We start from the raw sequence: 26,936 nt of genomic DNA, 5'->3' as shown, positions 1-26,936 counted from the left end.
TGTCCACCACAGGGTTTACGGCAGATTTTTCTGCTAGAAAAGATCAAATGAAAGCAATTCAGGATCAAATGTTCACTTTGAAAGGAAGGTTACAGCTGTCATTCTGATAGCGATGTGTGTTGTGGTATCTCTCTTCCATAATGCAAGATCTGGTTTCCATAGAAATATCTTCTTATATCAGTATCTACAAGCCCTCCAATTATCCCCTTTTGGACATCTCATGCAATCCAATAAAATATTTTCAGAGCAGGGAAATAACTAGGCTCAACTACTACTTAATTACTTGGTGAGAAGAAAAAGAAAAGGACAATTAGCAAAGAAAAGCTTTATTTAAAACAACACACAAGATGGAGAACGTGTCTTGCAAAAAAAAAAGAAGTATCTTACCTGAAGAAATCTCTCCAATGTTACAAATTATGAACAGTCAATTACATTCTTAAGACTATACTGAGATTTTTCTGATTTTTCAAAGTGCAATTATGCTATAATTCTAAATTATTTGGTGGCCTTGTCTCCAACTAAGCCCTCAGGGTCTGCTCTGCTCATTTTCTGAATCCTTTGCATTGCTAAGTATTGCCTGCACCTTGTTCCAAGTCCTCTTGTTCAGGATCCTGTGAATTTAGAGTCCTTGCTGCTGCTGTGTCATCTTATTTTTCTGTGGCATCTCCTGCCACTTGCGCATCACCAGGAATGTATTCAACACCCTGAAATTAGAAACGACAGAGGGAACACCAAATTACACACAAACAACATAAACAGTGTGTTGATCCTAATACAAAATGCCTCTGTCAACCAAGGCCACCATAAACATGCCAGGCAAGAAACTTAGCTGCATTGCTTGTATAGAACAGCTTCATTCCTGCTGCTCTGCCCGAGTTCCCAGAAGTGTCAGCACAAAGAAAACTGGGAATACACGGAGCCTTGATCTGGCTGGGTGGGCTCCGCAGCCATGACCACAGCACATAACGCAAGAGTGTGCACCACAGGGGCCAGTGCTGTCATAGTTCCCCCAGGAGACCCATGTCTGAAGAAAACAAACTGATTTAATTGTGTGGCAACCAAAGTGTGCTGGGGAAACAACCCCTACAGCTCTTTGTTTTGCTTCCACTCGTCTCTCCTTTTTCTTTATTACTTGAAAAAGCTTAATTACTGTGATTTGTTTTCTCAGATACATGTACCCCTAACTAGGTTTAAGCTTTATTCAAACCTCTCAGTCTGTTTTAGGCCTCCGTCCTGCAAAAAGCTAACCATAGTCCGATCTGCAGCTCAGTAGCGAGATAAAATAATTAGGACTGTAAAGAGCTTGGCTTACTCATTGTAAAGGTGTCAGACTCAAGCCCCTGTACAGGCACAGGAAAAATCACAGTTCTGTTCAGAAAGCCATTGCATACGTATCCTAAAAACCCATATCCCTTCCTCTCTTTCAGAAAATGCAGATCTCTGACCAATTCAGATACAGGATTATAAGTAATCATTTAAAATTGATTTTAATTCTTGCTCAGTCTGCTTATTTTTTGCATTAGCTTCACAGTTACATGCTTTGTGTATATTACTAAACTACTTTAAACACCTCAGTCCACTGCCTGGTAGATTTAGCCACTAGGATCAAATCATGTTCAATGATTTCAGCTCCTCCAGTTCACCCCAGAAGAGAAACATCACTGTGTTCCTATTACTGAGACTATTTGCTGTAAATAAATATCTTCATTTTTCAAACAATAAGAATTAATTTGAATGAATTATTGCAGCTCTGTGTGACAACATGCTAAAGAGCTTTCTTTTTATAGATATATGTATACATGCAGGCAGAAATACGTGTATGTATATGTATGTCTATGTACCTGTGCACATCCAGATTGAACTATCAGTTGCAGTAAACAGAGTGCTGCAGTTTATCTGTACTGCCACTAGATGCAGCCACATAACCTTGCAAAATTTAAAATTCTGACCTCAGGGTTATTAGAAACCTTTTTTGGAATATCTATGATTGCAGAATTCTTACAACAACGTTAATAATATTCAATCCTGAGTACTGGTGGGAAAAAATGTAATATGATCAGAATTTTCAATTTTTCTTCTCAATAATTTTGTTCCAAAGCATAGCATTGCAAAAGTCGATGGAGATCTAAGGAAACAGAGCAGAGTAAGACTCGTCTGTTTTCATGGTTGTTGCCATAGATCCAGATTGGAGCTGACAATATTGAATTACATTGTGTTTTGCTTTCTACATAACAGAGCAAGGAATGAAGCACTATGTTCCCAAGTGACCCCCTAAAGATAGAATCATAGAATCATAGAATAGTTTGGGTTGGAAGGGACCTTTAAAGGTCATCTAGTCCAACCCTCCTGCCATGAGCAGGGAAATTTTCAACTAGATCAGGTTGCTCAGAGCCTTGTCCAACCTGACCTTGAATGTTTCCAGGAATGGGGCATCTACCACCTATCTGGGCAACCTGTTCCAATGTTTCACCACCCTAACTGTAATTTTTTTTTCCTTATATCTAGTCTAAATCTACCCTCTCTTAGTTTAAAACCATTATTCCTTGTTCTATTGCAACAGGCCCTGCTACAGGGTTTGTCCCCATCATTCTTATCGGCCACATTTAAGTACTGAAAGGCCACAATAAGGTCTCCCCAGAGCCTTGTCTTCTCCAGGCTGGACAACCCCAGCTCTCTCAGCTTTTTGTTATAGGAGAGGTGCTCCAACCCTCTGATCATTTTTGTGGCCTCCTCTGGAATCGCTCCAACAGGTCCATGTCCTTCTTATGTTGAGGGCCCCAGAGCTGAACGTGGTATTCCAGGCAGAGCCTCACTGGAGCAGAGTAGAGGGGAAGAATCACCTCCTTTGACCAACACTCTTTTGAAGTAGTCCAGGATATGGCTGGCCTTCTGGGCATGGCCCTGGCTCATGACCAGCTTTTCATTCACCAGTATCCTCAAGCCCTTCTCAGCAGGGATGCTCTCACAGTCCCTTCATCCCCTGCCTGCATTGATACAGGACATTGCCCCAGCCCAAGCGCAGGACCTTGCGCTTGGCCTTCTTGAACCTCATGAGGCTCATACAGGCCCTCTTCTTAAGCTTATCCAGATCCCTCAGGTATGTCAACCGCACCATTTAGCCTGGTGTCATCTGCAAACTTGCAGATCTAAAGGACTGTGCATGTATGGAACACATAAGCATATAACTCAGTAGCTTCTATTCTATGCCACCTCACTTTCCTCTCTGCATCCCTATACCACAACTCTGGAAGCACAAGCAGCACACTAGGTCAGATGACAAAGTATTCCTGCACACAGAAAATGCTTCTGCTTTAGCTACTATTAAAGAGACAGCATGAAGCCCTGGAAAATTCTCTTGTTATTTCCTCACCAGCTATCAGACAGAGCTACGCAGGAGTAATCCTGCCTTTAGGACAAAGCAAAAACAGGGAAACTCTCCCCTAGTTTTAGCAGGCATTCTCTGTCCCGTACTCTCCCTTGGTATTTTCCTGGGTGCATAATATGCACGGTACTGTGATAATACAAGCACAAGAGGAACACAAGTAGATTTCATATGTAAAACACATATAATAAACGTATTACACACTGGTTTAAATACTGTTTTTACAGTGGGTTGATTTTCCACTGAAGATAGATGAAATAAAGCCTGTTGAGCACATTCAGTGTAAAGGAAAGTGATGCCCAGTGAGCTGTGCACCAGAGTGGAGAATATAATTTAAAACACAGATTTTTGTTACATATTTTAGTGCCAAATTCACTTGCTTCTGCTCCCTTCCACTATAAAGATCACATTGTAATTCACGATCCATATAAATATATATACAACATACCTCTCCCCACCCCACCCCCATTTCTGGTTTATACTTTCCCTCCTTCCTGTTTTTGTAGATATATCTCATTTACGTGCATAACTGGCTAAGGCAGCTCCAGGCCTTACACCTATTTTTTACTGACAGCCACTCTGGTGGAATTATATTTGCCCATGTTTTGGCTCATTTCTCTTTGTTTGTTTGTTTTTGTAGAAGACAGCAAAAAGAAGAAAGAAAACAAGAAAGTATACTGTCCTCCAGGAGCTGCTTTCTCTTTGCTGATCTGATCATAGCTCTCTTCAACTGCCATTAATAAACTGAACTTAGCAAGATGGATTAAAGGAAAGAGCAACACCAGTTTTTGTTGGTTTAAAGCATGAAGGAACATAAATATAATGACTTCAGAGGAGCCCAGCCTAGGGCTAAATTCTGACTTAACTCTCCTGTGGGGTGCTGCAGACAAGATGAAATGCAATGTCTCAACTGAAGGTCCCCATGCCAATACAAAGCAGGATAGATGTGGGAAGGCATGGGAGCAATTTGCTCTGCAGCACTCCTTGCTGCACTTCCAGAGACAATGTGTGCCCTTCTTTTGGAACCTAGTGTTTATCACAGCTTGTGTGCATGCAGCAGAGGGGCCTGTCTGGATGCCCGAGTCAGCTGAACAGATTACATCAACAAGATCCCCATATGAACTGTCAAATGGTTTTCCCACTCTGTCACTATCTTTTGTGAAGTAGGCAAAAAATTCTCCCAGCATGAAGGATTTACCCTGTAGAAGAGTACTTGGAATCTTCCAAAAGCCATAATGAAAATGTTTGTGTTTCCATCCGAGAGTGGTATTGGCAGAAAATTGAAGGTAATTAAACACATTGCCTGGTGGCCATACAAATTTCTTCTTTGTAGCAATTTCGGAGAAACAAACCCCTCTCTATAACCCACACATCGTGTTGTGCAACAGGAATTTTTTGGGCTAACATCTACCCTGCTGTAAGTGCACTGCAATGGGAGTTACAGCCACTTTATGCCAAGACTGTGCTTTGTTCAGTACCTCTCAGATGCTCTGTAGTTCAATTTCATTACTTCAAAATTTGTAAGAATTGTCTTGTTTACTGGGAAAAGACCAGTGAACTAGACTGCACACTCAGTAGTTCCGCCATGTGCAAACAACAGAGAAACGACCTATCTATTATCGCTACCTAACCCTTGATTTTCTTTCTTATCTTTATATAACTAACATGGCCAATTTCACAGTTTATTTTTACTCACTTCCTGAAGGGGATGACTCCATCTGAATTTTTAACCAGATATTCACTCGTTGGCTCCAATCTCCTGGTGCTTCCACCTCCCACAGTCGCTTCTGCTCCTCAGGATAAGTCTGCAAGAATTTCTGGCAAACTGAATAGGAGAAATAAAGGGGTAAAAGCATGAATGAGTGAAAAGTACAGTTGAAGAGGGAGTGTATTCTACCCCAGAAATGCTCTCAGACCTACTTTCATTAGTTCCTTTGGAAATCTTTTCTTCTCTCTTCTCACCTTCCTTTTCTTTCTTTTAGCTGGGGTTTTTAGGAGAAGTCTATGTGGAAACAACCTAAACAGGCACAAGTGAATCCTGTCCATCTGCTTCAGTCTAGATTGCTTCCTTGTGAGCACAGAAATACAGGGCTTGAAATTACTTACTGATCCACCTTCTTCTGGCATTGCATCACAGAACTATCTCCAGGCACTTAGGTTTTAGACGAACAGAAATGCAGGTTTTTTCACCCTCACCACTCTGCGATGAAAGGTGTTTCAGTATCTTCCAGCTTTAACCATTAAGAATGCTACTCTAATTTCTATTTATAAACAAAAGCTTTGTATCGGTTTGTTCTTGGACCAGTAACACCCTCCATTTTACTACTTCTACCCTGTACTCCATCACTGAAGTTCACTTACTTCTTTGGGTGTGGAAAACAGGAAGAGCTGAGAGAGGAGTAATAGGGGTACCTGTGTCAGATGTACAATTGCCTTTAGAAACCATATACCCACAGACTCCTACCACTGTCAGTACACACTTAATGCTAATACAATTTGGATAAACAATCAAATTTATGTTTGCTTATGTTGTCAAAATGAAATCTGTCTTATTTAGAGGTTTCTTTAGAATGTCTGCAGAGCCAAGAGGAGGCATATGTTGTAGAACAAACAGTTCAAAAAATTTAAAGGGCATTTTGAAACTCCTTAACCACCATTCTATCAGTTCCATCAACTGTACTCAGACAGCAATCTGTAAACAACAGAATTATTTTCATGCTCTCTTCTGTCCATTATATTTCATCATACTACAGAATGGGTAATTTATCTTCAACATTCCGTTGACTTTAACAATGGGTTATTGAAACAAAAACCCTAATTCTGGTATGTAAACATTTGCCTTACAGTAATGAGCAGATCATCATTAATTTTATTCAAGGATATCCAAACTATAGTAACCATTTCAATAGAAGCTACTGAAAGTAACGTATATACCAAAACAGAGATATCTGATAAATGTCCTTTTACTTCCTTTTAGGCCTCTGTAGCACATTAAATAAGATACTAGTGCAAACTGTATTTAGTACAGAGATTTAGACTAAAAGGTTGCACTTAAAAGGTTTGTTAAAAGTATGAGATTGTGGTTCAAATGAAATTAAAAACAGGCAGTGACTTCACTATACTCAAAACTTAACTTACAGCATTAGTATAAAAGCAGGACCCAGAAAATCTAATTAGAACACGATACAAGTGAAATTTATTCACTCTTAGCTTTAAACTTCATTGAGATGAAAGCAGAGCCTTGCAGTATATTGGCTAGCATTAACACAAGAACAATGCAGCTTTCTCATCTATAGTGTCTGAACCATTAATGCCTGGTGTAGGAAAAATGAACATTACTGGGAGAAGAGAAAGAATGTTGTCAATACTATTCCCTCCTGAATTTAGAAGTAGCAGTATCTAAGAAACTCCTAGAGTACATTTGTATGCATTCAATGGCACATACTGACCAAGAGAAAGAACAGATACAGTCAAAATGTTGTTGCCACTTACTAGGAAATGGCTGTAAAGCCATAAGTTAAGAGAAACATCTCCCAGAAAATTATAGTAAAGACTGTATACCATACAGAGAGCAACTTTAGGAAAAAATGCTTTCCTGAAGAAAACAGTTTTATAAATAATGTGAGCACAGATATTTTTTGTAAATTTTACTAGCAAAACCAGAACTTCAACCTGAACACAGAGAAGATATATAACTACTCGGTGATCTTTTAAAAGCACCAAATGTTCAAAGACAGTCAATACAAAACAAGTACTGATGTGACTAGATGAATGAGCAGAGTCTAGGTATATGGCTCATTAAATCTAATTTCTTATAAATGCAGTATCTACAAGAGCATTATGTGCATAGTGTAGGCTTGACAAACATCTTACGATTCTTTTCCCTCGTGTCAAATAAAATGGGTACGTCTGTCTAGGGCAATGACACAGTTCTATTTCTAAGAGACAGTGAGATAAGTGAGATGAAAATGTCAAACAGGCAGTGTAAGTTTTATGCTTCCCATTGTTTTACACAAATATTGGCCTACGGGAAATTTGTGATGTCTTAAGAAAAGTAACCAGTTGCACACTAACAACAGTTCAGTTCAGTTCAGACAAGTGCACTGAACTCTTACACAGTTAAGAAAATCCTGCCAAGACCATATTGAAATTTATACATTATACATGACCCTTACCTAACGTTTCCACATCAAATGATTTACCTTGATACATGGCAGCAGAAATAGGGCAGCTGATCCCCAAGGCATCCTCAGCCACGAAAGACTGACAGAAATCATGCAGCATTTTCATCCCTAGGCCACCTCTTCTGTACCTTCTCCGGACAAAAATAGTATCCAAAACCGGCAGCAAGTAACAATGATGGGTTGTACCATCACATAGGCTCCCTGAAAGCAGGCAGTAAAAAACACATGAATTTGAAATCAAAATCAGTATTGCTACACTAACTGCTGTGTGATTCTAGCCACAAATATTGCTCTGATACTTTTCCACAGGCTACGAGGACCCTAACTGAAGTATATTTGCATAGACAGTAGAACGCTTTCCAAGAGGAAGATTTGTGCCATCAAACTGAGAGGCCTGCTTAACACGTGGTTGACAGGTCTCACCCTAGTATTTACCAGACTGATTCTTCATAATCAGACTATCTAGGTACACAGCTAACGTACAGAAGAAAGTTCACCAAAAAGATGTAACTGGGCTGCAGCCCAAGAGGTATAAATATCCTGAATGTAAACTCAGTATATTCCTTAAGCTTTTTGCTATTCTGGTAAATCATCCCAAAACCTCTTTTTATGAAATACACTGAACGACACAATGCAGCATGATCTAAATGCTCAGAAGGTCCATCCTGCCTGATGCAGCTGGACAGTGGAGAAGGCCTCCAGAAAAAACTCCTAATACTGTTTAAGCTATAGTGACCGCAGGGAGGGAAGAGAGGCTCTTTTTGGCCTCTGCATACATTGCTGTTGTGTCTTCCCAAATGGTATAATAATACTCCTAAAGTATGAAATTTGACTAGCCCCGTCATGTACATCTCTTTCTGACTTTTAGGGGTCAGAATGTTATACAACCCCTTTACTGCATATTCAGTCTTTGATCCAGTCCTAGTTGACTAAATTCCGTGCAAAAGATTATTTCTCTCTTTCAGTTAACTGTCAGCACATACCCGGGAGTTGTCTTCAAGCCTTTGTTGGTAAAAGAACCACACAATAAGCATTGAGGTTGCTCCACCTGAAACTGGAAACAGACCCCTAACTGCTCATGCTCACAGTGACTCCAGGCCAGAAGGGAAGTCCATCACTCGCCTCCTTCAGAAAACAGAGCAGAGGCCAGGCAGCCCCAACAACCCAGAACATAACAGGAAGGCAAATGACTTTCCAAAGAGGAAGAATCATGTCTGAGAAAGCAGCAAGTAGAATCCAAGTGACAGCTAAACTCACAGCAGCAGCTTAGGTTCAACCTTACACTGCAGCACACAAAAGTCACATCTCTGTAGGAAGATGAGTACAGACACTAATCAAGGCATTTGGGTACAAAGCCATAAACAACTGAGTGGTGCATTGTAAAAAAGTACTGTAAGTGCTCCTTTGTAAGTCACTTGATTTCTACCAAGTAGTAATTTATCACACATGCATGTGCTTCTAGTCCATCACCTGAATTACTACTTTCAGTGTTAAACTAGGGTTTTCACTCAAGGACAGTCCTTGCTAATAAACATATTAAGTCAGTCACTTGAAATCATGGGGACATGACATAATGCTCTACATGAGGACAAAATACAGAGTCCAGTATAAGCCTCCAAACTATTAAAACTCAGTTCTCAGCGAAAACTGTCAAAACCAATTAGAACCAAGGGATTTATTTTGCAATCATGTATAGTAAACTCAAACTGGAGTCAAGAGAAAGTAGATTAAAGACAGATATTCAGGGTCCACAATTTTAATGTTCTCCCTAAAGAACTTTGGGTCCTATTGCAGAGATACATTAGCATTTCACTGTTCAACCTCCATTGATTGCAGAATACCATAAAAACAGAACCTCAAACTACTTGACAGCCTAAGCCATTCAACCCTAAAATGAATGACCAACATCAGTTCACCAATTACCTACATACAGGATAAGGTCACCACAGAAACATCTCACTGATTTATTTTCACTTGAAAAAAATATATTTACAAAGATTTTACACTGCTTCTATCTGGGTCCATGGCAGTTTAAACAGAAACGGATATCATGCCTTTGTAACAAAAAAATTTACATTTTCTTACTTTGTTGCTTAAATCTCACCTCAGTTTTCTTTCTTACCACTTACAAGTGTACCACTCAATCTAGTTTTCAGTGTCTTGAGACATGAAACTTCCATCACTTCATTAAGACCTATCCCACAGTTTCACAGATCTCCTATTGAATGGCTGTTCCTAAATGCCAGTATAAACTTTTTACTTAATAGATCCCTTTTTTTCTTTATCACATCCCCATAGCTATCTTAAACTAAGGTCTGCTTCTCTTCCTTGAGTTGGTGTTTAGCAGCTTTTGCTGATAGTCACCAGGCCTGACTTTGAGTACTTCTTTTCTAGGATGCCGATTCAGCAAAGGATGCATGACTATATTTAATTCTAGACCCTGATTTGTCAAGGCTGTAGCTCTTCATTTAGCAAGAATCCACCATCATACATACTCAGCCATACAACAAGAGTACGTAGCTACATAACCAATCCATCCACATCCAGGCTTGGTCCACCCCTCTTAATCAAAGTGCATGCTTAACTTCAAACACATGTTCAAGCACATTGTTGGAAAAGGATGGTTTGTGGTGGCGTTTATAACCTTTCAATATTTGTAACACATGATGAGTAGTTACTCTTTTTTCATGAGCCAAAAAATTGAGTATATCCCCAGTCCCATTGTTAGCTGCCAGCCCAACAGAGATGTTGGATTCCAGCAGTATTGCACCATACATTCTAAGAAAGGGACAAACTCTTCCTCATGAAGTCAACAGCTTTAAGAATTCCGGCATGTTCTAAGTGTCCTTATAAGTTTATTATTATCTCATATAGTCTGTCTCCTATAAATCCTGATGAGACTGCGGTGCAGCAATCCCAGGAGCTGAGTGATTTATGTCTGCGCTCCTAATTTTGTGTTGAGGACAAAAACTTGCAATGTCTAAAGGCACTGTAAATAAAGAAACCATGAAGCCATTCTTCACCTTGTCTCTGGGAAACATATTAGAAGAGTCATAACCCACAGCCATTTGAAATAAAATAAACAAACCATCCAACCTTTGGAACAAAGGCCACTTTGTCTCTAGTTCCCATCCAATGGCACAGAGGTTACCGTAAGCTAATGGTGGCCTAGAGGTGACCACTAGGTTCTCAAACATTTGGTTCAGAGGTTTGTTTCATTGTTGAATCACACAAATAGACTAAGTTTTGGGGTGAGGGAGGAGACAGGGAAAATAAGGGCATTGGCGATGGAGATGGAAGTATTCATACAGTCTGCCCTTTGAAAGCCTTTGATCTGTTTGGTTAGGTCACGGGTGCCAAACGACCAACTTATGAGCCAGCAAAATGGTAAACAGATATTACAAGGGCAGGAAAGCAGACAGCCATTAGCATTCCCAAAGAGCCACAAACTAGAAAAAACCCAATCCAGTCCCCACATCCAACAGACCCAAACAAAACAAGGTTGTGCATACTGACTATTTCCCTGCTGAACAAGTTGGCTTGGCACACACATGTTTGGACAGGCCTTAAGCAAGCTGAGTGCTTGTGTAAAGGGTGGGGAATATTTCTGCTGAATAGAACTCAAGGTCAACCCATTGTGTGAGTTTGTATGTGAGAAGGGGAACAAAGGTTCTGGCTTCAATAAAATTAAATTAATTCATGTCTTGACTGGTATGTAGTCATTTAATTTTTATTACAGCCAGGACCTTCAGTCTGTCTCAGAAATGCACATTAAAAATATTATTGCTAGAAAACAGAGGGAGACAAAAGCAATTATCCAACAAGATTTCAGCTAATTGTCAGGTTAACTTTAATTTTGATTTCATTTCCCCCCCCCCAAAAGAAATGTATGTAATCAGTGAAAAAAAAATATTCTATTTTCTTTTTAGGGATCTATTTCTAGAGAATACCACCTGGGCCACCAAAGTATTAAAAGAAATTTGTGAAGACATGTATGAAGAAAGTTGTTAGCTTTGATAGCCACTTCCAAAGACCATCTCTAAGGCTTTGGGGTAGGAAAAAACAGAGATTGGGCCAGGGTTGCTTTGCTGCCTACTTTGTATCATCTTAGAGTTTCTGCAGTCAGGTGTTCCCAAACTGTGATTTGTGGAGCATCTCTGAGGAATGAATGGTAAGCCAACAATGCATTTACTCTTGATTCAACTGCATGTTTTACAGTCTTCTCAGAGGACCAAATTTTTTAAGGCTGGTTTGACTCCCATCACAGAGAACACCATTCTTCTCCACAGTTTTACTACTAAGGTTTGACAAAAGGGACACAGCAAGCTTGCGAGCCTGGGAAGGGACAAGCTTTGACAACCTGACTCCTTTGCTTTTTGTACCACAGGCACCTTGGTCTGCAACTGGGCAGCTCCTCTGTGTTATAGAAACAGTAATACATAATAGTAGGAAAAAAGCTGTACATAAAAAAGGGGGTTTGTTCTGTTTTGTTCTTGAAGGGACTAAGACACTCCTGGCTCATGGTATCCTCCAACTTCCTTACTGATTTATTTGTGTTATGAATCTTCTACATTCTCCTGACATTTATGTGAAGGTGGTAAAAGCCCATTTTCAGTAATTACTAGTCCTCAGTAAATAAAAAACTTTCAGGGAGTTATATGGTCTCATTACACAAAAAAAAATAGTGTCAGTAACCATGGTCATTAATCCTACATCACTACACAAAACACATTCTTTCTGAGGTTTTCATACAGATTTAGGGCATGCCAAGAAAAAAAATCTGAAAGAAATAATTAAAAGAATATAAAACAGATCTCAAAACCAAAGAATCTATATGAAGGCTTTCTGCAAAATATTTCATTTTCATGTTGCTGTCTGCAAAGAAATGTACTGGGACAGGGAAATATCATTTCCCATTGTACCTTTAAGTAGTTACATTTGGTGAGGTCTAACTCCTCAGCTGTCTAATATGGAAGCTGCTGACATCGATAAAATTGGAGACATTTATCTTGGCACGTGACAAAGTGTCTTATCAGCCTCATTAGTGGCTTAGTACGTCTCATCAATCTTTAGTACACCCAGTGGTAAATGCTGCATGCCTGTCATTGGACAGGAATAGGCACATACCAGAGAAGCTAGGTTGATGATCTGTATAGTCATGAATAAATTTTGTTTTAATAAAGGTGTTTAATGCTCGTGAAAAGCGATAGCCTTGAAGAATGAGTCTTCTGTTTATCTACACAACAGGTGCAGGACGGCCAGTGTCAGTAGTTGCCAAATTGTCTCAAAACCTTGACTTGCAGTTACTGCGTCTCTGAGCAAGGCGGGTGCTCAAGACCATCTGTCCCTCTTCAGCTAGACTATCAAAAGAGATCCAGTTAAGGATGTTTATAAGATGGATGGATGTGTGGAACTGGACCAAAATTACCAAGTTCACTTTGCACAGGCCACCTAGGAACTGGCACATGGAAATGACTTTACAATATTGCCAAGACAGTTAATTGGAGTCACTGAAGTACATTGAAAATTTAGTTTGCGTAGCAGCATACTAAATCTGTAGCAAAGATAGAACAGACTCCCTCCTCCTTGGTCACCAATTCTATGATTCACGCAGATGACTTAGGTTTGAAAGAGCCATGCTCTACAGCTCTGTTCTGGCTTTTTTGACTCCACTGATGCATGTTTTTTGTCATACTGTAGGTAATGGAAAATTCACAGATGAGAAATACAGTTGAATATAACATCAGCATGAGAGTCTCAATTACCTAATGAAGGAAATATAACTATAAAGAATGGCCAGGTAATTGCAGAGTATGGAAATAAAGGGAACCAGAATCACATGGTGGGCACACAGGAAAATAATTTCTTTGTCAGACCAGAAGCTGTAACAGAGGTCCAGCACAACATGAAGTCCTGCACTTAAAGCTGCCCCTACTAAATGTTCTGATCAGGACAATAAAAGGAAAAAGATCTTACATTATAATAAAAAAAAAGATAATATCTAAAACAACCATGTGAAATACAACTTCTAAGACAGTATATTTATCTTAGCCTGTTTTGGACCTAATAAATCCATGGCTCTTCTAGAAAGTAGAGAGAATAGGATCAGCCAGAGCATGGCTGGTATGAAATTGAAATCACAGAACTTCAGAAAGCGGAATTATTTTCTAAATGCATACAGCAAAAAGCAAAAAGGGGCAAAACCAATTGGTTTCAAGCTTCCCGAAAAGGCTTTGGCAAAAGACTGCAGTAATTTGTGACACAGGCCAAAAACTAACAAATATAGCTGCCCAGAGAAAAAAAAAACAAAACACTGGCAACAAAAGACAGATGCTGACAAAGCTGGACTTGAAGAATTTGTATTTTATGTGGACCTGGTTTAAAACCAAACTGTGACTCTCAGCTTACTCAGAAATGGTTTCAACTTGGCTAATACTCCACCCATAACAGACTACTGTGCAAATTTATTTTACTGGAGCATGAATCATTACAGCCTATACAAGTGTTTCTTTCCAAAAGCTTTGCTCAGAAATATTTATGGACTTAAAGGAAAATGTACTAAGGCAATTGAAGTGTTTGCCAATTACAAACCAGTTAATCAGCATATTCACAGATACATACGAGATTCCTTTATCATAGCCTGTGACTTGAGTCATCACTGATACTACAGTAGTGCTGTACCTGCACAGTGGTGTACAAGCTACACCTCAGTCTAAGTATTTTGCACATCCCAAGGCAGAGTAAGAGTAGAGCATCTCTTATTGTTGCTGGCCTTTGAGACTCCATCAGACAAGGCACCTTCAGACTGTCCTCTGGAATCCAAAGCAATCCATATTTGTACAGGTGTCCAGCTGTTTCTTACTCTCCTCTTTTGGACAGATAGCTACTGATTGCTGGTTGAACAATACATTTATCTCCAAAGATACCAACTTCTTTAGGTTTAAGCTGATGGTATCAAGGTGACACCCATGAATCTTAAACACAGACGGGTAACCAGCTCCTACATGGGGGTACATACTCAGCTGCATACCTGGAGTTATTCTAATGAAACCTTTTCCACTCTAGACTTAGAGTTAATAGCAATGTACCTGCATTAAAACAAACGCTATTTGATAAAAGACTTTCACTAAAGCTTATACCGGTGCAAGTATCCCTAAAAATCAAATGCATTTTGTTTCTTTTCTATGCTAGTTCATCAATTAATGATTAAATCAATTAAACATCCTTTAAACTGGGAGTACCACAACTGAACAAAGCATTCCAGGATGGAACTAGTGCATACACCACCTTCCTTTACACACCCCAGCTACTGCCCCTTATGCATCCAAGGACATTGCTACATTTTGACACCATCCATTCCTGATACACTGGTTTTCCACTGTGAACTGTACTCCTTTCTTCAGATATCACTCTTTCCAGGATGCAGCCCTCCATTCTGTGGGTAGGCCCTACATTCTTTGTTCCTAGATGTACAACCTTCTACTTGGCTGCATTAAAGCATATTTCATTCGGAATAAGCTAGTACAGTACCTCAGATCACTCAGTGTAACTGAGAATAGAGTTTGGAACCATAGTGTTTAAATGAAAGTAATATGGATGGATTCCAAATTCTGGGAAGGTTTGTTCCCCAGATTCATTCTGAGAGAGATTTGATATAAAAATGTAAATGAGAGCCAGGGTTATTTATACTGAAAGATAAACAAAAGGATTACATTTCTAGCTATTAGGAACCAATGGAAACGTGTCTCTAAAATGACCTTACCTTTCATCTTGACCGAGTAAAATGCAACAGCCTCGCCATTTCTCCAGAGTATCTTGGCACACTCAGTGGCAGAGTGAGGTAGAAAGAATGCATCATTAGCCGAACTCCCTTCCAGCATTCCAAAAATAATGTAGTTCAGAACAAAGAGGACAATCCTTTCTCCAAATGTCTGGACCTTAGAGAACAAACAAAAACAGACCAAGGAAAAATGAAGCAGAGAATAGTATGTTGTGTTTCATAAAAGGCTTTAAAATTAAAAGGGGCTGGGAACGAGGAGGTCAGTAAACATGTGCACTTAATGTGGTGAAAATACCTCATGAACTGGTTCAGATGGAATAGCAAAAACAGTTTCTCCCAGTGTTCCACCCTATATCCAGAGGGCATAGAATAATTTAGTAACAATTTATAAAGCTTGACATATATCTTCTTGTCACAGAGAGGAATTCTAAAGCAGCAGGAAAAGAAGTATCTCGACTGTAGTCACAGTGAACTAGTCACAGATTTTGAAACAGGATCAAGGCAATCTAATCCTACCCAAATGTGAAACAAAGACAGGATTCACTGTGCTACCCTGGTCACCTCTCCCCTACTACGTGTCTTGCCACAGCATCAAAGAACTTTAGTGGGCCAGGACCTTACTGAGGTAGACACTATACAAAACAGAATAAATACAGGCTGTCCCAAACAGCTTAGAATCTAGGTGTAACATGAACAATTAGTTTTTATGCCATGCTTCTTACTAGACAACCAACAAGACAGGGAGATGAAGAAATATAAAGGAACAAGACTGTATTGATAATCAAGGTTAAAAGTAGTGCCAACGTGCTTTATATGAATGCTGAAAAAGAAAATGTGTTTCTACAAATAATGATAACCTACATCTTGGCAATGAGCTAGAAGGGGCAAGTTGTCTATTTTCAGATATCTTTTCATTCTCTGTTGATTCAGCAGATGCTTGAACGCCTGAAGGCCTGTGTTTCTGCTCCTAAGTTCTATCTTGCAAGGATTTGTATCTCAAAATCCCTCCAGTCCAGTTACCCACAAAAAAGCCTACTTAATTCTGTGAATAATTAAACTTTATGTATGGCAGATACTAGGGAAAGATGATAAAGGAACAGAGTCGTTAAGGACCAAAGCTGGACACAGAGGGTTGGATAGGAAACAGAACTGACTTAATACTGTCAGGGCAACAAAAAGCTCACATGCAATAGGCATCAGACTTCTTAGCTGAAAACAGACTATAGGCTACCCAAATCTCTCAAGTTATGAAAAAGTAGTTGTATCCCACTAAGATAATTTATTTGGAAAAAGGATTACAGATATAGAAACTGTTCAATAACAACCATTTCATAAAATTAACACAGCATAAACATTATCCAAGGCAAAAAAAGAAATTGTAAAAGAAATCATAACTAGCTAGTAAGACATTGTTCCAAGGGGTAGTAACATCTCCCATCAGTCAGTCAAGCAACACTGACATGAAGAGTTATTACTAATGTAGTTCATTCCGTTTTTCTGATTATTCCTTTATTAAGCAGTAAGGGTAAACTAAAACCAAAGCAAAATAAATCCCACAGATTAATCAAACTGCATGCAGAAAATTGTTTGGATAGGGTTAATGCGCATGTCACTGTGCAACGGGAGACCTGAAGTACTTGGTGAACCACATAGCCCAAATCCCACAGGTTATAAAGCATTTGCTGTAGGAGACCACAGACAACTACATACAATTGTTCTAGCTGGGAAGTTCCAGGATAAAGGCAACTATTTAAAATAGCATCCTTACCAAAATCAGCCCATCTCTAGAAGGATCAGCTGTCTTGACTACTTCTTCAACAGGCCACCAACACTGGTTCAAATAAACTGCCAAAACTACAAAAAAGAAAAAGACAAAGGAACATGTTACCAGCAAATAAATACAAAGTTGGTTCTGAACCTCTCCACAAGCAGCCTCAGATCTACTTCTCCCCACAGCTGACTCCAGTTTGATGTGCTGCAAGACAGCAGAACAACAATTGTATTTCGATTTCATCTCCATGTCCCTTGACATCCAATTTTCAGTACTGCACAAAGCATCAAGTAAAGGTAACTTTTCTCATGAATTGATGTGACTTTGCTGTGACAACCTGTGTGCCATATGAATAAACCATTTCCTGCGTAACACCTGTTCAGTAGCACAGTAACTTGAGTGGCATTTAGGACAGAGAGAGTACCTAGTCAAAGGTTACATTTTTGAAGTTTTTTTCAGACTTTCCCCTGTCCACATGCATACATGCCCGTATTTGTACCCACACAAGTCAAACGCAAAAGTTTTCATATGTGCTTTATCAAATAGCTTTTCAGCTGCCCATGTGATTGGATTTCTATATACCTGTACCTTTACAGTACAGACTCCTAAATCTCTGCATAGATAAATATTCACAGAAGTTCAAATCACATAGAGAGGTTTCTATCACCACAAGACAGACATATACATGTAAGAAAGATACACTTTGCCCTGAAGCAAAAGTGTATGACCAACCTACACGTAAGTCAAGTCCTTGTGTGGATGTTATACAAAACTTGCACCCCACTTCTTCCCATCCTTCCTGAACTTTTCACACATGCAGAAATAAGTATTTAAACCCTACTTCTATGTGTTCATCTACAGAATTCATTGCCTGCCGTTAGATTTACAAGAGAAAGACTGAAGTAGCAACAGTGACACTGAAATTGCTCCCAAGCCCTGTTCAGAAAGAAAAGGTTTAACACAGGGTCATTTCAAAGCATATAGACGAGATTTGAAGAGTTCACATCACATTTTAGAATAATCACAGAAATATGATAATTTATGACCACGAACACATCAAGCAGCAAATATTTCAGCAAAAAGAACTTTTATTATCTATACAGTGGTGAAATCCAACTAAAGAAAGTACATGGCCACAATTCCAGGACTGCTCAAGAACACCACTATCTTTACTATCTTCCAAGAGGGCAGCTAGCATCCCTATTTTTAGACAAAAAGATAAATTATTATATAGGAATTATGTTGCAAGGAACAGCATGGAGTTCACATCTCTTGAGTCCTAAAAGAGCGTGCTGTCTACTGGTTTTCTAAGCTACCCAACTAGGGACAAACAAAAGAAAATTTTAAAACCATCTATGAGTGAGAGACAAATTCAAACACAAGGAAGTGAAATCACTTTAACAGGATTTACCTGTTTTAGCCTCAGGTTATACAAATCACACTGATGCACACAGGTTAGCTTCCCTTTTTGCTTCAGCCTCCACCAGTTCCCACTGGCTTTAAGGCTGGACATTCTGCTTAGCTAACTTATATTTAAAATAAATTATTAAAGCATATGCCAAAAAGCATTACAATTTGTATACTGGGTTAACAATGAAGAAAGTATTACACGCAAGGGCAGATGCCTGTTTATAGCACCAGATTCAATTCATTAAATATTATGCACTTACTTGCATGGGAGTTTCATACTCCTTCTATGATGGATTCAGTCTGTTCCCTCAGTCCCTTCACTCTGCTTTCAAATGCAAGCAGCCACTGCTCCATTACATATCCATGAAACATGCAGCTACAAGGGGAGCTGAGTCAGACAAAGGGGACATAATGCGCCAAATGCTGACTTTAATGGGAGCTGCACAGAGGTTTGGCACATAGTTCAGACACATACAAGACACACAGTAAAGGTCAGAAAAGTTTATAAAAGCTTTGAGGAAAATAGAAAGATAAATAACCGTGTTATAAGGAGCTACTTTTATGAACATTTACTCTGCTATTCAATAATTTAAATGTGTGAAAGGGAACACTAGTTGACATAGCAACTGTCACATCACATTACTTGAGCAACCTTATCTATATGGATGCCTTCCTTGAAGGAAAAACATTTCTCCAGATTTCACACAAAGATATGTACTTTGCTTTTTGTTATCATTTTTCAAGTCAACATCTGGTCTGCTGTTAAATCCATCCATGCTTCCCCATATTCTCATTTTCATTTTATAATCAACTTTGAGGAACACTATTTCAAATGCAAACATGTTTTGTGAGACCACATGTTCCTTCACTCTCCTTTCCCAGTCTTGCTGTTCTTTCCAAGACATTTGGTTATGTTCACTTGATCATAAGAGATCAAGCTATTGTGAACAGTAAGATAACACGCATCAGCTGAACCCTGTGAATCGTGATGCATACGATTACAATGATCTTGCAATTGCAAGACTTGATGTGCTTGATCTTGCAATTGCAAGGCTAGGTGAAATGGATTAAGCCCAATCATTTCAGTTCACTATTAATGGAGTATATACATGCTCACTTAGGTGGCTTGCCCTGTAAGCACTAGCTTGCTAAACCTCAGTACTTTGATCACTTGCAGTCAAACAAACATATTCAGAGTGCTGCAAGAAGCTGAGAGCCTGTGAAGCACACAATTACACACCACTACGGGTATCTGGAATACAGTACTGAAAAACACTGAGTTGAATTAGGCACTAAGCAAAATGCAATTGTGATTACAAAATGTATGAAATGGCTCCTTTTGCTAGGCAAACATGGATCTCTTCCCAATCCAGGTCTGGATTATATTTTTACTTTCTAGACTATGCTGGCCAAATGTTCCCACACTGGTGTGCAAGTATTTGAATGAAATGTGCACATCCCAGGACTCTACACACAAAGTAAAGCAGAAAAATTAAAGCAACATCCAGCTTGGTACTTCTTTTTCCCCAGCCTTCATCTGAATTGCTGAAATGCATTCCTCGGTCACAAACTAAATTAAAGGCAATGCTCTATCTGAGATGTAATTTGAGTTTGTTTAATAAAAATAGAATGTACCAGTTCTTTATCTTAAGTCATCTTGACTTTAATTTTGGCAGTATTTCAGATTAATGACACCCTTACAGAGGCTGTTTTTGCCAAACTTCCACCTTGGAAGGAGAATGGTAAATTACCCCAAAAAGTAGTTGCATGCAACCAAGCCTAAGTCAGCTCTGATACTGCAGCAAGCTCAGAGATCCTATATTAAACAGCATCCTGCAACACTGACACACCCTGAATAGCTGTGTCCCTCAGTTCCCTGTCTTTAAGATGGAATAAGAGCATTTCTCTCTCTTTTCCTAAGAGTCTTATCAAAATAAATACATTACATCTTGGGAGGCATGCAGATGCTGCAGTAATTGCAGCCATTCAAGTATCTAAGATAGATATCTTTCCTGCAACCAATTACATTTCCTTCTATAATTTGAGTTTTACTCAGTGATTTGTTGCAAATGTCTTGTGATAAATGTTCCATGGCATCTAACAGTTATTGTAAATTATTATATACAGCATACAGAAAATGCCACAATAGGGTATGTTTATTTAGTGTTATAAAGATGTTAATCACCCATGCTATGCTCTGGAAGCCCTTACAACACAATTTACATTCTCATAAAAATATCTGTGCAGATATACTAACAGAACAGAACACTCAGCCCATCAAAAATAAATTAAAAATGCTCCCAACCAAGACCAAGTCCTGTGGAAAAGCTGCCATACCCATCTTCTCTTTGAAATATGCAGGTCATTTCAGACCACAAGCTATGCATCACTTCTGGACAACCCATCTGATCAAGATGTTGTTGGAATCAACCCTCTTTAACTTAGGTTCAAGAATTAAATGCCATCAAACTTTACAGCTCTTCACAGGCAAACTTATAGCTAGACTGCTAAACCCAGTATTTTTCCTGAGTCTATATTATTTTTCAAACATAAATTATTAGACTTACAATATTTTCTTTGGGAACTGGGGGGAAATAAGTATGAAATAATATCCACTGCAAAATAAGAGTTATATGCATCATTTTATCTATGCAATACTTAACCATTATAGAGGTAAACACATATGAAGCTAAAGAGGAAATCCCATCACATATGAACTTAAGACATAGCAGGTATACAGCTTTCTCATGGAGATTACAGTACTACCTAGGCGAGTGGCTACCCCCAGCAACTGTCAAGGCATTGTAAAAGTTCATTTTAGGGGGGTGAGGGATGGTGGGGAGCTACCAGAAACAAAGCTGAAGGAACTGATGGTGTCAGGGATAGAGCTAGAGAGGAGAACTAAATCAAAAAAGGCCACCAGGGTTTTGGCAGTCACCAGTCAGCAGAACCACTGGAGCAGAGGAAGGTTGTGGTTCGCAGGAGCAATATGATATGGTCTTAGAGCATCATGTGAGCTGTGGCAGAACAAAGCAATGAGGATTCTAACACTTGTTGCTGCTTCACTATCCACACTAGGACCTGAGAAATATACAACTAAACATGCCCTACACCCTCACTAGCTGCACCTTCTACTCTGTTTCCAATAGCTTCTCAGTAAAGCACATCTGCCCCAGCATATCCCGGGACACCCTTGGCTGCATGCCCCCACTGGACTTTGGAAATGTCCAAATGCATTGCAAGAGGAAAAAATCAGTGGGCCATGTCTGCATTAGCAAGACTGAATTCACAGAGCAAAATAATTTGGTGCAGAGAACCTGATGTTCACAAATTCTACCCTAATGCTGGAAACTAAAAGCCCATCAGTGTGCTTCTGGAATGCATCCTCTAATTTCATTTCAGCCAAAAGTAACCCAGTTCATGCACTCTGAGACAGCCCCTTGATATGAAATAAAGCACAGTACAAGGGACAACTGGGAAATCTGCTTCTAAGAGCACTCCTGGTGTGAAGTAAAACTAAAATGCAGACACATCGGAGAAAGCACACGAGAAAGAGAAGAGATCAGCTATAGCAAAACTATTTGCCTGTCCCATATGAATGAAACTCAAGTTCACAAGAAAAGTGTAAAGCTCAAGGGAAGAAAAAAAAAAAAAAAAAGAAGTCATGCAACCTGCTTAGTGTTTCAACTTTCTGCCCATGTCCTTGAGTAACAATGACTGAGTTAATAAATACTGCTTTTCTGTGAAGGAATTAGTTTTGAAACAATTTGATCTGTTTACTGGTCAGAACAAAAGGTCATATAGGCAAGCAAATCCACATGGACTTTGCCACATTAACAGTCTCCTGCCTTAAGAGTCAATTCCAAATCTGTGGGAAAAATATTTGGACAAAATACTTCAAATGTATATACCCATATGTATAGGTATGTATACACACCAGCAGACTTTAGATAAGTAATGAAAATTTATTAAAACTCTAGATCTAAAGAAAAAAATCACATCAGTCAAATTTGATGTGTGTAGGAAGGCTGGCCACATGTTTATAGCATATAAAATCCACAAACAAAGAACTTCTAGTAAAATCTTTTAAATCATGCTTTTTAAAGGAAATACTAAAAGTCAGTGGATGTAGGCCTTACTTAAATAACTAGATTTACTTATCTCTGTGAGACTGTTTCTGTGACTACGAGCTGGTGACTCAAGCTGAAGTTTTGCGAGGGGGTCACAGTAGTCAGTCTGTTATAATATAAATTATATTATTTATAATATAATAATATGTTTATTCTGCTAGCTTTAAGCTTTTAATGTAGATAGCTATCATATAATTTAGGCTCCAATGTGGACTTGTTTGACTTGTTCCTGTGGGAAATAATTTTCTCCTTGTGAACATGTATCTCATTAATACTTGTTGTTCCTAATACTATTAGATCATTTAACTGAAGATTTGTGCTAAATGCACTTTCACCTGCATTTATTTAATAATTCTTAATTTTTGCATTTGCATTTTGAAGTTGTTGCAGATCCCCATTCCTCTTGCGCAGTCTAAACTAAATGCAGTTTTCCACTACATTCCTGTGAACATACAACTGCGTTCATAGACGCTTCCCTCCTTTATCACACTGTACCTATCTCGCTTCAGAAAAAATGTTAATGGAAAATATAAATTAATGTCAGGAAAGTAATGCTACATCAATAGTTTTAGACAGACCAGAAAGTCTTGACTACACTTGTAACTTGGAAAGGTCTCCTACCTTCAACTATGTGAATCACAACCCGCTAACAAACATCCAATTGAAACTGTATGTAAAAGGAGCTGGAAAACCGCAGAGTTCACCTCTAACCACAGATTATTTTAATCTGTTTTTTGTTCTCAAAAGAAATTGCCTCATTACAGGGTTTGTACTGAACAATGAACATTACTTACACTAGGAGTGTAACATCGGTACCTGACACACTTTAGAACCAAACACAGAGTGCTAAACTTCTTTGCCTTGCCTTTGTTGTATTGTTAAGAATATTGGCTATTAAAGCCTTTCAGGCATAATTTATACCTTATCCTTTAAAAAAAATATTAAGTTTTTAATGACAGATGTCATTAATTTGCTGCCTCATTTGGAAGCTGAAAGTTTAAAAGGTTTTGTGTATTCTGTATTCCCTGACACAATGGGTCAATGCATAGGTTCATGTCTTTGTCATAGATGTTCCAAAAATTCTGTAACTCATTGCTTCACAACAGTTCCAACACACCTCATTGAATTTAGATGGGTCACAATGTGGGCTTTTAGTACTATGCAACTTGGAGTCAAGTCTCCTGTCAATGACAGTGCTATCAAGAGTTGTTACTTGTTTTACATGGCATTTTTTCACATTCCATAGTCAAAGACACTGGAAGAGTCTTTGCCTAAGAGTGTAAGTAGGAAGAAATCGGGCTGTGTCTGAAGATCCTGATTGATAGCAGTAAGATAAAACTTAGGCACAATTATTGAGCAAATCTTTAAAACGTGTTGATACTCTAAGCAATGACTCGTGAAACAGAAACAAAAGTAAGCACATGCTGACTTCTACTGCCAGTAACACAATTGTAGTGTATCCCTGTCAGGCTGACACAAGGCTGTAATAGGAAAAAAACAGCATTACTAGCAGTAAGCAAGGCAAAGCTGGTGGAGTTTAAAGAATATATTGGGAAAACTGCCAAATAAAATGGATTTAACTCAATTGCTGGGTAGGGCATCACTCCAAATTTACCCCTCACACACCAGTACTGGAAATAGGAGGCAACTAAACCTGGGACTGAAGAAGATATCAAAAAGTAAAAATAATATGAATAAGAATCAGTAAGACCTAATACAATTTCACATATATATTTCCTCTTGTTTAAGGATTTCAGAATTCTGTCCAAATTATAATGCATTAAATTTCTCATCATCCTGAATTAGCAAAATACTACCCCATTGAACAAACTCAGAAAGAATAGCTGATTTACCCAAGGTGATTTTTCAGCTACCAGCAGAGAATTATGCACAGAATTTAAAAGCCCTGATTGTCGATCCTCCCTCCTAATCAGTAACCCACCAACACAAATCCTGACAGGTAAACTGAATCCACTTCATACTCAATACAAAACCCAAAATATTTAAATACAAACAAGCAGACCATCTTAAAAGTAAACAAAGTACAACTACTCAAATTTCAAAATGTTTTGATTAATTCTAACCTGTCTTTTTATCCTTTGGATCAATTAACAGCAACAGTTTGCGAGTAGGATTATTTCGGTAGAGGGGGACAAAACACACACAGGAATCTTCAAGTTTAACCTAGAAAACAAATAAGCTGTTTTGTACTGCAGAGCACGTGAGAAGTATTTCATGTATTACATGCACTTATGATGTGTTTTACTAACATACATGGTGTAAGCTTAGCACAACACCCTCTCAGTCCTGGACTTTGAGGCACTGAAACATACCTAATATTCTAATATTATCAGTAAGTAATGTTATTTTAAAAGAAATCAAGCTACCATAGTGAAGACATTAATGCCAACTTACTATGATTAGTACATAACCTAGCTTTGAACACTGTTACATGCAGACAAATGGTGTTACGAAAGAGGAGACACATCAAATAAAAACAAATACAACTTGCACTTCTTACAGCATTGTCCAGCTGAGTACTTGTGGTGTTTTGCAAACAATGAATTAAGCCTCAGGGTACAGGGAGTATCAAAGCATTAGGGCAGTGCCTGGGCAGTTTATCTGTGAGGCACAGGGAGGGTAGATAATTGGCACAAGGTGGTTAATGTTGAAGGCAAAGCTAAAATCAAAATTCAGCTCTCATGCTCTGTCTTAGACTAAACTTCTAAATGATGTGACACATAAACACAAAATTACTGTGCTCAAACAGTTCTATATGCATAGAGATTACGATTTCCATATGAATATTGCAAATGCTCTCATGTAAGTTTAGGTACAGGCAAAGAGCGTGCATAATTTAGCACAGTATGTACTGTACTTTCAAAAATCTGGTCCATTGTATATGTGTGGGTGTGCCTCTCTCTCTAATTGCACCCATTTGTCAGTTTGCTATGAAACTCAAATCAGTCATGTGATACATTTAATATTTCTTGGTGCATGGAACGAGTAGTATGAATATGGATTATACAAGATAACAACTTTAAGTTGAAAACAGTGTTCACTAGTTTGAGTGCCAGAATCCTGGGATCATCTATGCAAACACTGGACTGCAGGAAAAAAAAGCTGAAAACTGCCTGAAATCTGTATTCATGAGCTTTCCGAAATCTCAGTATGTTCTAGGGATCCAGTCATTCTTTGCATGCTTCAAATATAACAGCACTGATGTCATCACGTCACCTGGGAGCATTACTGTAATGAAAAGGGCAGTACTATTTCCAATACTGCTATGGTTGTTACTTTGTTTTATAAGGTAATGTGCACTCTCACAGGTGCTAACAACGAGCCAAGTATAGCTTTCTGTGTATGAATGCTGCCAATGTGCTTCCATCCCGACTTGCAATAATCCTTGCTATTTGTGTACTGAAGGCTTGACCAAGAAGTAGTTCTGTGACTGGAGCAAGTGGGATGACAGCCACTTAACACTTGCTAAATAATTATTCACGGCTGCTGATCCTGCCACTTGAAACCTCCTTTAATTCAGATGCACAGAGAAAAAAAAAAAAAAAAAAAAAAAAAAAAAGCCTGGTAACCACAGCCGTTATTCAAACACCAAAATCCTCATCCTTCAGGTTGTGAGCATACAATAGAGATTATTAGCTGAGATGTTCACTGTGGATGGGAGCTCTATCTTATTACATTTATTTTATTTTTAATTACAAAATATCAACATTCTTTGAACTACTTATTATAGAGCATAAGGAAAAAAACAATACAGCAAGAACATTACCATTACTTATGTCCTTGACTAGCTGTCTGACTGCAGATTAGATTAGCCCTGAATTAAATGAATGCAAAGGGAAACGTGTTGCTATGAGACTCAAATCAGTCATGTGATATATTTAAGGTCTGATGACAAGCCACAAAAGACAGTTCTGAATCAAAAGGCAGAAGTCCACCTTGAACTGATCTCACTATGTCTAGCTATTGCAGAAATACGCATAGGACTGCTTGGGATTTTAACTTACTCTCCCTTCTAATGGAACAGTAAATGAGCCCCTAAAAATACAACCAAGCATGAAAGGCTGAGGTAAGGGCACAGAAGCCCTAAACTGGGGGGACCTCTGCATTTTCAGGTTTGTTCGTATTTAACCCTACCTGGCCCACTAGAGGGCATTAAAAGAGTATTTAAAGCTGGTTACATTCATGGCTCAAAGATTAAGCTACCCACCTGAAACAGCATTTTTCTGGAAACTACTGCATATTATTTTCCTAAATTGTA

At 38.7% G+C, this 26,936-nt stretch overlaps 1 protein-coding gene across 2 annotated transcripts in view; it reads right to left on the bottom strand.

Annotated features, from left to right (window-relative positions):
* Positions 1-310: 310 nt before the first annotated feature.
* Positions 311-26,936, bottom strand: part of LOC121090857 (protein FAM169B-like) — a 40,339-nt gene continuing 13,713 nt past the window's right edge. For both annotated transcript variants that reach the window (XM_040599604.1, XM_040599605.1), the window contains exons 3-8: positions 24,742-24,841; positions 17,115-17,200; positions 15,329-15,503; positions 7,585-7,767; positions 5,079-5,207; positions 311-704 (exon numbers count right to left, since the gene is read on the bottom strand). In XM_040599604.1, the coding sequence (XP_040455538.1) occupies positions 697-704; positions 5,079-5,207; positions 7,585-7,767; positions 15,329-15,503; positions 17,115-17,200; positions 24,742-24,841 (681 nt within the window). In that variant the 3' untranslated portion in view covers positions 311-696. The remainder of the gene's footprint in view (positions 705-5,078; positions 5,208-7,584; positions 7,768-15,328; positions 15,504-17,114; positions 17,201-24,741; positions 24,842-26,936) is intronic.

Source organism: Falco naumanni, chromosome 7, assembly GCF_017639655.2.
Source record: "Falco naumanni isolate bFalNau1 chromosome 7, bFalNau1.pat, whole genome shotgun sequence".
NCBI lineage: Eukaryota > Metazoa > Chordata > Aves > Falconiformes > Falconidae > Falco > Falco naumanni.
This window is presented reverse-complemented; position numbering and strand designations above follow the sequence as displayed.